Source organism: Protobothrops mucrosquamatus, unplaced genomic scaffold (genome assembly GCF_001527695.2).
Source record: "Protobothrops mucrosquamatus isolate PMUCROS unplaced genomic scaffold, P.Mucros_1.0 scaffold3570, whole genome shotgun sequence".
Taxonomy (NCBI): domain Eukaryota; kingdom Metazoa; phylum Chordata; class Lepidosauria; order Squamata; family Viperidae; genus Protobothrops; species Protobothrops mucrosquamatus.
The window spans coordinates 99,391-110,161 of record NW_015389535.1 but is presented as its reverse complement, the minus strand read 5'-3'; the positions used below and the strand labels follow the sequence as shown (position 1 = coordinate 110,161).

At 46.7% G+C, this 10,771-nt stretch overlaps 1 protein-coding gene across 1 annotated transcript in view; it reads left to right on the top strand.

Moving 5' to 3' along the window:
• The window catches only part of LOC107297883 (CD209 antigen), a 16,196-nt gene extending 6,093 nt beyond the window's left edge, over positions 1-10,103 (top strand). Inside the window, exons 4-7 of the mRNA XM_015827240.1 lie at positions 2,452-2,538; positions 3,812-3,975; positions 6,973-7,076; positions 9,847-10,103. Coding sequence (XP_015682726.1) covers positions 2,452-2,538; positions 3,812-3,975; positions 6,973-7,076; positions 9,847-10,030 — 539 coding nt within the window. The 3' untranslated portion in view covers positions 10,031-10,103. The remainder of the gene's footprint in view (positions 1-2,451; positions 2,539-3,811; positions 3,976-6,972; positions 7,077-9,846) is intronic.
• The last annotated feature ends 668 nt before the right edge of the window (positions 10,104-10,771 follow it).

The window sequence follows — 10,771 nt, the reverse complement described above, 5'->3', positions numbered from 1 at the left end:
AGAATTTGGTGAGAATTCAGTGTGTGCCCAAGCCTGTCTACACAAGAGCTTGGATCCTGAGCTCTGCCAAAACCTTCTTCTCGTTTCCAAAATCTGAGCCATCTTCTTGGGTGACCGGACAGATCTTGGGGTCCTAGTGGACGATCCCTTAAATAGGAGCCAGCCGTGTGCTGCAGCTGCCAAAAAAGCCAACACAGTGCTGGGCTGCATCAACAGAATGACAGAATCAAGATCAGGTGGAGTGTTAATACCACTTTACAATGCCTTGGTAAGGCCACACTTGGAATACTGCATCCAGTTTTGGTCACCACGGTGTAAAAAAGATGCTGAGACTCTAGAAAGAGTGCAGAGAAGAGCAACAAAGATGATTAGGGGACTGGAGGCTAAAACATATAAGGAACGGTTGCTGGAATTGTGGATGTTCTAGTTTAATGAAGAGAAGGACGAGGGGGGACAGGATAGCAGGGTTGCAGTATCCCAGGGGCTGCCACAAAAGAAGAGGGAGTCAAGCTATTCTCCAAAGTGCCTAAAGGCAGGACAAGAAGCAACGGATGGAAACTCATCAAGGAGAGACGCAACCTAGAACTAAGGAGGAACTTCCTGACAGTTAGAACAATTAATCAGTGGAACAACCTGCCTCCAGAAGTTGTGGGTGCTCCATCACTGGAGGCTTTTAAGAAGAGCAGGGGGTTAGATTGGAAGACCTCCAAGGTCTCTTCCAATTCTGTTATTCTCGGGGGGATGTTTTCTTTCCCTCTCTTTGCTTGTTGGAAACCAGCTGGGAAAGTCCCCGATGGGCATCATGTGACCCTGCTCAATATGAGGGCCTGGATTTTGATCACGTGACCTTGAGGAGGCTGCAATGGTCCTCTATCTATCTATCTATCTATCTATCTATCTATCTATCTATCTATCTCTATCTATCTATCTATCTATCTATCTATCTATCTATCTATCTATCTATCTATCTATCTATCTATCTATCTAATCTGTTTATCATCTATCTATCTATCTGTCTGTCTGTCTGTCTGTCTGTCTGTCTATCTATCTGTCTATCTATTTATCTAATCTTTCTTTTCTATCTATCTATCTATCTATCTATCTATCTATCTATCTATCTATCTACCTACCTACCTACCTACCTACCTACCTACCTACCTACCTACCTACCTATTTATCTGTTTCTATTTATCTAATTTTTTTCTATCTATCATCTATCTATATCTATCTATCAATCATATCTGTCTATCATCTATCTCAGGGCTTTTCAACCAGTGGTACGGGTACCACCTGTGGTACATTGGCACCTGGCAGGTGGTACGCGACCATCCTAGAAAAGTAGCAGGGGAGGGGAATGAGCTGAACCGGTGGCAGCACCGTACAAGCCTGAGCGAGAGACGGCTGGAGCTGCAGGGCTGTCGGGGCTCAGCGGAAGCGCCAGGATCAGTGCCGCTTTCCAGATGATTGGCGCTTCTTCGGGGCTGTCAGGGCTTAGCGGAAGCGCCAGGATCAGCGCCAGGATCCAGCTGGAGCTCAGCGCTGATCCTGGTGCTTCTGCTGAGCCCAGAAGAAGCGCCGATCAGCTGGAATGTTGCAGCCTCTCCAGGGTCTTGTGATTTACGTTCAGATGCTTGGCAACTGATTCATATTTATGACGGTCACAGTGTCCCAGGGTCATGTGAAGGGACCAAAACCTGCTGCAACCACCCAGCAGACGGGGGGGGAATAAAAACCAAACACCCCCCCACCCCACCCCCGCTGCCAATCCTCAACAGAAATGCTCACAACAGTGAAAACCTCGGACAGGAGGAAGAGTGCCGCTGGGCGGGCAGGCAGGTGTCTTGCTCAGCTGTGGCTTGTGGGGCACTTTTTTCAGTGCCGTCGTAACTTCGAACAGTCACTAAGCGAACTGTTGTGTCGAGGACTACCTGTACTTTATCACTTTTTTCCCTTTTTTTTGGGGTCATCAAGTTTTTGACACCTTGCTAGGCGACTGGTGGTACTCGGATTTTGCTGTATCCTAAAAGTGGTACAATGGGTGAAAAGGTTGAAAAGCCCTGATCTATCTATCATCTATCTATCTATCTATCTATCTATCTATCTATCTATCTATCTATCTATCTATCTATCTATCTATCTATCATCTATCTATCTATCTATCTATCTATCTATCTATCTATCTATCTATCTATCTATCTATCTATCATCATCTACCTATCATTATCTCTCTCTCTCTCTCTCTCTCTGTCTCATCTGTAGCTATCAATCACCTATCATCCCTCCCTCCCTCCTTCCCTCCCTCCCTCCCTCCCTATGTCTATCTGTCTGTCTGTCTGTCTGTCTGTCTGTCTGTCTGTCTGTCTGTCTGTCTGTCTATCTATCTATCTATCTATCTATCTATCTATCTATCAATCATGCCTGTCAGTCTGTCAGTCTGTCTGTCTATTTCAGATACGGGCACTGCGGAGGAGGTGATTCAGCTGCCAAACTACCAGGAAGACACGGAAAAGGCTTATCTGGAGAAGAAGAACAAGTATCGTAAGTAGCCACGTTTCTGCCTAGGATGCCAAAGCAGCCTTGGGGATGCAGTCCCTGGCCGGCCCATTTGAGCTTTGACGACTTCTGCTGCGAAACAGGGTTCCCTGGGTGCCCCCGCTGAGCCCCTTGAGCGAATGCTGGCCTGAGAAGAGAAAGGTATGGAGAGGGAAGCCTTGGCCCCCCTCCCACTCCCTGCCTGTTCTGCTCCCTCCACCAATTTCCCTCAATGCCCTCCCCCCCACCATCTCATCCCCCCCTCCAATTTCCAGTGATGGGCAGGCCAGAGGAGCAGAGTGGGACGGTGGGACGGTGCACAGCCTGGGGGGGGGTGTCATGCTAAGAGATACAATCCTTCCTCGGGGAGGGGGGTGCAGAATGGGGATGTAGCTTATCAGGCCAAGGATCCTGGCTTGATTGGTGTTTAATCTCAGGGGAGGAAAAAGTCGGAGTTAAAATGTGCTGAAAAATAGGCCACGGTCTGCTTTGGGAATTAATCTGAATATGGCCCACCCCCATCTATTGTCTCTCTGTCTGTCTGTCTGTCTATCTCTATCAATCTCTATAATCTATACATCTATTGCTCTCTTAGTCTGTGTCTGTCTCTCTCATTTATCTACTATACCTCATCTATTATCTATCATATCATCATAATCAACTCTCTCTCTCTCTCTCTCCTATCTATCTATCATCTATTTATCTATCATCTATCATTTATCTATCTAATTTATTTAGCCCACCTATCTCACCAAACATGATTCTGGGTGGTGTGCATCGATTAGATTAAAAAACAACTGACACGCAGGCAGGCATCCTCTCCTCTCTTTTCCCTCTCCCTCTCCCTCTCTCCTCTCCTCTCCTACCCTCTCTTCTCCTCTCCTCTCCCTCTCTTCTCCTCTCCCTCTCCCTCTCCTCTCCTACCCTCTCTTCTCCTCTCCTCTCCTCCTCTCTTCTCCTCTCCCTCTCCCTCTCCTCTCCTACCCTCTCTTCTCCTCTCCTCTTCTCCTCTCTTCTCCTTCCCTCCTCTCCCTCTCCTCCTCTCCTCTCCTCCCCTCTCCTCTCCTTCCCTCTTCTCCTCTCCCTCTCCTCTCCTCCTCTCCTCCCCTCTCCCCTTTCCTCTTCCTGTCTCCTCCCCTCCCGTCTCCACCCCTCTCCTCTCCTTCCCACTCCTCCCCTCCCCTCCTCTCCTCTCCTCCTCCCCTCCCCTCTGCTGAAGAACACACTGATTGTGCGATGTGGATGCCAGCCATCCTTTCCCACCTTTGCTTTTCCTTAGAATCCATCTTTAAGAAAGGCTCGGTAAAGTCCGCCACTCACTGGACGCTTTTTGGGAAGAACCTCTACTACATATCGATCGGTAGAAAGACCTGGTACGACGCTCAGAACTTCTGCCTCTCCAGAGATTCCCACATGGTCTCCATCTTAAATGACGAGGAACAGGTTTCATTCGTTGTTTTTTTTCCCCCCCTTTTCTGACTCACCTCTAGAGTTTCTTGAGCAGCTGCCTCAACTGTACTAAATCCCCCGGGATTTTTCATTCACGTCTCCGGGCAAATGATTTGCAAGGACTGACTCAGCCCTTCCTATCTGTGGAGAAATACGGTCAGGATGGATGCGGTCCCATCAGAACAGGCTGCCCACCTGTAATGGTGGCTTTTCTTTTCCTGGAGAAAAGGATGATGGTGAGATAGGTCTTGAGAAAGGGGTTGACCTAGCAGACTTCAACTCCCAGAATTCCTGAGCCAGCATGGCTCAGCTTGGAAACCTCTCCCTGTCCCCTCAGTGTGGCTGGCTCAGGAATTCTGGGAGTTGAAGTCCACCAGTCATAAAAGGGCCAAGGTTGCCTACCCCTGGCCTAGGCCTAGGCCACTTTACGACTTGTGGACTTCAACTCCCAGAATTCCTGAGCCAGCGAGACACAGCTTGGAAACCTCTCCCTTTCCCCTTAGCATGGCTGGCTCAGGAATTCTGGGAGTTGAAGTCCACGAGTCATAAAAGAGCTGAGGTTGCCTACCCCTGCTCTAGATGACTCTAAGATCCCTTCCAACTGAGGTTCCATATCCCTGCCTAGACACTGAAGCTCCTTCGAGGAATTTGAAGTCTTCCAAAAGTATGACCCAAGTTATCCATGGCAAATTATGGAGGCTTTTCAATTAGAAGATCAGAATGGGGAATTTAGAATTCAGAATAATACAATCCTTGGTGGTTATTATTATTATTATTATTATTATTATTATTATTATTATTATTATTATTATTATGTAAAGTTGGAAGGGACCTTGGAGGCCATCTAGTCCAACCCCCTGCTCGGGCAGGAAACCCTATACCATTTCGGACAAATGGCTGTCCAGTCCCTTCTTAAAAACTTCCAGTGTTGGAGCATTCACCGCTTCTGGAGGCAGGTTGTTCCACTGGTTAATTGTATAAAAAGGAGCATAGAATCAAAATCGCGTGAAGTGTTAGTGCCGCTTTGTAAAGCCGTAGTAAGGCCACACCTGGAATGCCGCATCCAGTTTTGGTCCCCACATTATAAAAAAGATGTTGAGACTTTGAAAAAAGTGCAGAGAAGAAGAACTAAGGTGATCTGAAGGCTTGGAGACTAAAATATACAAAGAACGGTTGCAGGATTTGGGTGTGTCTAGTCTAGAGTAAAGAAGAAATAGGGGTGACAGGATGGCAGTGTTCCAGTATTTGAGGGGCTGCCACAAAGAAGAGGAGGGGGTCCACTTATTTTCCAAAGCACCAGGAACAATTAACCAGTGGGACGGCTTGCCTCTAGATGTTGCGGATGCTCCATGACTGGAGGTTTTTAAGAAGAGATTGGACAGCCATCTGTCTGAAATGGTCTAGGGCAGGAGTAGGCAACCTTGGCTCTTTTATGGACTTCAATACCCAGAATTCCTGAGGCAGCCATGCTGAGGGGAAAGGGAGAGGTTTCCAAGCTGAGCCATGTTGGCTCAGGAATTCTGGGAGTTGAAGTCCAGGAGTCATAAAGCGGCCTAGGCCAGAGGTAGGCAACCTTGGCTCTTTTATGACTGGTAGACTTCAACTCCCAGAATTCCTGAGCCAGCAGGGCTCAGCTTGGAAACCTCTCCCTTTCCCCTCAGCATGGCTGGCTCAGGAATTCTGGGAGTTGAAGTCCACCAGTCATAAAAGAGCCAAGGTTGCCTACCCCTGGCCTAGGCCTAGGCCGCTTTATGACTCGTGGACTTCAACTCCCAGAATTCCTCAGCCAGCATGGCTAAGCATGGAAACCTCTCCCTTTCCCCTCAGCATGGCTGGCTCAGGAATTCTGGGTATTGAAGTCCACCAGTCATAAAAGAGCCAAGGTTGCCTACCCCTGGTCTAGGGTCACCTGCTTGAGCAGGGGGTTGGACTAGAAGACCTCCAAGGTCCCTTCCAGCTCTATTCTTGAATTGAAATAGTCAAAGTTTAGTACATAGGATGTTCCTACTAAAAGATCAGAAAAAGGGACAATTGCTTTCTATTAAAGCTCTCTATCTACATCGATATTCAATATGTCCTTGCTTACCAATCTTCAGCAATTGGTTGAAGAGATGTCAGTGCTGAAGAAATAACTTTATAACCAATTTACAACCGTTCACAACAAGTGCATGATCCCTCAGTCACATGATCACCATTCCAGTCAGTTTGCATTGTGTTCTGTGTCTCACACATTTTTCCTTCCATTCCCCCCCCCCCCGCCCGAGTGGAGAGATTGAAGAGGAAGAAATTAGAAAAGAGTAAGCAGACACCCAGTAAGCAGCCAGGCATGTTTGCCACGGTCACCACGAGCACATTGCTTTCAGTGTATCCAGTATTCCCATTGTGTGCCTGCTTACTCTCTTCTAATCCCTTTCTCTGCAATGAATGTATCTACAAACATTCATTCCCTTCTTGTTAATGATCCAGAACTGTCGTGAGCATTTCAAAAGGCCAGAGAGCGATTTAGGAGGCGAACGTAAGCCAAAGATGTGAAACTGACCATTACTCTTTTCAGTTTCAAGCCAAAAGGCACAATCACGGTCATGTGGTTTCCTACTTAACAACCACTTTGATCAGTGATGGAGTTGCTGGCGTCAATTGTGAACACTAAATGAGGACTATGTTACCAGTGAAGGAGCACTATGTTCTCTCATTCTTTACCTCAATCTCTTTCACAGAGACGAGAACAAAGAGAGAGAGAAAGAGAGAGAGAGAGAGAGAGAGAGGGAAATGGAGAGGGAGAGAGAGGGAGAGGGAGAGAAGGACAGAGAGCATTCTATAGAGATGATTTCAAAAAGTCCAGCTTGTTTTCTGCTGGATGTACAAATATTGATTCCTCCTCACAGCTTTCTTTGGCAGAGGAATATGAGCAGCTTATTGTTAATTTTGGGCATTTTGTCAAACGTGGCATTCCCACCCTGTGAAGCTGCTCTTTCTCTCCTTTTTTGGCAGAAATTCGTCTCTTTGCAGTTCAACGAGTCTGCCTGGATTGGTCTGAGCGATGAAAATGATGAGGGCATCTGGCAGTGGTCCGATGGGTCCAGATTAACAATACAGTGAGTCTGCAACCACACACTCCACCCCTGGGGCTTCCTGCAGCGGATCACTAAGCCTGTGTCAGGCGTGAACAACCAGGCCCACACGGGAAGGGTTCAAACGAGCTACTTCATTGTTCTATTGGAAGAGTGCGGTGGCTTATGAAGTTAGGACGCTGGGCTGGCGAGTGGCAGGCTTGCGTTTGAAACCCTGTTGCTGCCGCGATCCGGGCTGAGCTCCTGTCGCATACTCCAGCTCCTGCCAACCCAACAGTTCAAAAACGGGCGGCCGCAAGTAGATAGATGGGTACCACCTCAGTGGGCAATTTAATGGGGACATGAAAGGAGCCCGCAACTGGGCGTCCCTTGAGCAACAGTGATGTCCACCTGGAAGTGCTTCGGTGCTCTCAACACGACTGTAGTAGTAGTAATCCTTCTCTTGCCTATTTCTCAGGCAGACTGCTAAGACTAGATAAGGTTCAATGGCATTCAAGGAGGGTTGGACCTTGCCCTTTGTGTCTATGTAGGGATTCCAGACAGATCCCTCACTTGACTCCTCCTCCTGACTGACAACACAGCCTCTCGCCAACAATTTGAGGCAGACTAGATGGAGAGGAAACACAGTTTTGTGGGCTCTTTTGGTGGCACTCTTCAAGTAAGGCTGCTTGCCGTGTAAGTCAGAGCTGCAGTTTCCTACCATACGGAAAAGATTAAAATCGCAGTGCAGGTAGTCCTTGACTTAACAACACTTCATTTAGTGACGGTTTGAAGTTACAACAGGTCTGAAAAATGTGACTCATGACCGTTTTTCCACACTTACGACCGTTGCAGTATCACGTGATCAAAATACAGACGCTTGGCAACTGCTTTGTATTTATGACGGTTGCAACGTCCTGTGGTCACGTGATCCTCTTTGGTGACTTTCTGACAAGCAAAGTCAACGGGGAAGCCAGATTCATTTAACAACCCCGTGATGAAGTTAACAACTGGAGTGATTCACTTAACAACCGGGCAAGAAAAAAAAATGGGGTAAAATTTACTTAACAACTGTCTCACTTACCCATGGAAATTTTGGGATGAATTGTGAGAAGGGAATTGTGCTTGATATTATGTGCTCACGGGAGGGGAATTCATATTTTGGCATAATGTCATGGTTCCGACAAATGAAACTCTTCAAAGAACTTCGAGGCATTGTTTAACTAAAATAATATTTATTGAGTAGCATAGCATCGGCGCTAACAATAATCAAAGGCAAAGTCTGAATTCCCCTCCACTGAGAACATAGTATCAAAGCACAATCCCCTCCTCTAATTAACAGTCATAAATCACATTCCCCAATTAGTTTGAAATGCAGGCTTTCCCTCCTGTTCTCCAACCCCCCATTTCTTATCATCTCTTATTTCAAAAAACCTTGGTTCTCACACTGGTATAATATTGTTATGTCTAAGTAACTCTCATACACATTCCTTCCCCCCCCGCCCAGTATCATCTAATTCTAACTCTAATTCTAAGAGTAACACATAAGAAGGAAAATGGCTGCATCTCCAAATGTTGTCAAAGCAAGAACATCCAATGTTAGCAGCGTTGACATCCCCATTTGTGCAAGCGGCGGGCTTTACACCGGCATGCAAGTGCCTGCCGCTCATGCAAATGGAGCTGCACATGCGCGCTTGCCCATCACTTTTGTGGCCCGGTTCTAAGCTTAAGATACAGAAGGATCTGGACAGACTTGAACACTGGGCGCTATCTAACAAAATGAAATTCAATGGTGAAAAAAGTAAGGTTCTACATTTAGGCAAGAAAAACCAAATGCACAGGTATAGTATAGGCGGTACCTTGCTCAATAGTAGTAACTGTGAGAGGGACCTCGGAGTCCTAGTGGACAATCCCATAGATATGAGCCAGCCGTGTGCTGCAGCTGCCAAAAAGGCCAACATAGTGCTAGGCTGCATTAACGGAGGGATAGTATCAAGATCACGTGAAGTGTTAATACCACTTTACAAGGCCTTGGTAAGGCCACACTTGGAATACTGCATCCAGTTTTGGTCACTGCGATGTAAAAAAGATGCTGAGACTCTAGAAAGAGTACAGAGAAGAGCAACAAAGATGATTAGGGGACTGGAGGATAAAGCATATAAGGAACGGTTGCTGGAATTGGGTATGTCGAGTCTAATGAAGGACGACGGGGGACACGATAGCAGTCTTCCAATATCTCGGGCTGCCCCAAAGAAGAGGGAGTCAAGCTCTTCTCCAAGGCGCCTGAAGGCAGGACAAGAAGCAACGGATGGAAACTCATCAAGGAGAGAAGCAACCTAGAACTAAGGAGACAACAATTAACCAGTGGAACTACCTGCCTCCAGAAGCGGTGAATGCTCCAACACTGGAGGTTTTTAAGAAGAGACTGGACAGCCATTTGTCCAAAATGGTATAGGGTTTCCTGCCTGAGCAGGGGGTTGGACTAGATGACCTCCGAGGTGCCTTCCAACTTTATTATTATTATTATTATTATTATTATTATTATTATTATTATTATTATTATTATTATTATTATTATTAACCTCCAAGGTCCCTTCCAACTTTACTACTACTACTACTACTACTACTACTACTACTACTACTATTATTATTATTATTATTATTATTATTATTATTATTATTATTATTATTATTATTATTATTATTATTATGCGGGTCGTAGCCCCGGGGGGGTTGAGGACTCCTGTTCTACCCTCTGCGTTAGACTTCTCCTTTGGGTGAGGCTAGGTCTTTCAATCACCTTCCTTTCTCCTAGGTTCTGGGATGTTGGGAGTCCTACCATCCTGAAGAAGAATGGAGAAATGGAGCGAGACTGCGCTTACATAAACCCTTCCTCTGGCGTATTTAACTGGAAGGATGACAATTGCCACGCACTTAAGCAATGGGTTTGTAAGGAGATCATAGTGATGGAAGATTTAGAATATTTAATCCAACCCTAATACTTGAAGCCACCCTAGATGTGAACACAGTTTTTGTTTTTCTCCATCTGAAACAGTAAAATAATGAAAGCTCTCTTCTTGTCCTTGCCTCCTGGAAGAAACGAACGGCCACAAGGTTGACGTCCTATATAAGGTCTGCAGCCAAGGCCGGACCTCATTCAACCACCTCCGAAGCATCACGCAATGTTTTCAAGACACGCTGCCCAAAGCAACCTGAACTGGTCCCGATTCATAGCACAAACGGGCTGTGCGCCGGGTTCCTCCAGACAGACTGAAATGCGATTGACTAACTTATGGGTCACAGGTGGACCTAACCCTAATGTATTCATTTCATGCTGAGCATCATCTTGATGTGAGCCCAAGCTTTCCCGTCCCAGGCATTAGACAAAAGGATGTACCTTGTGTGCATTGTGGTAGGCCTCTAGGCATCCGGGTGTCATGTTCTGGGCATCACTTGGACCTTCTCATCTCCAATCATCTGCAGAAGGAAGGTCTTCTCCTTCAAGAGACCGTGTTTGAGACATCCCAGTACACAAACTGGAGCACTTTCCATCCTGCTAAGCATGCCAGGGTCTACACCAGGGGTGCCCAACCCCCAGTCCATGGACCAGTACCGGGCCGTGGCATGCCAGCAACCGGGCCACACAAACAAGCAAAGCCCCATCCGTGGGATGCAGGCAGCACACAAAACCATGCCCTCTTTGATCTGTGGAAAAACCTCTCTCCACAGAACTCGTCCCT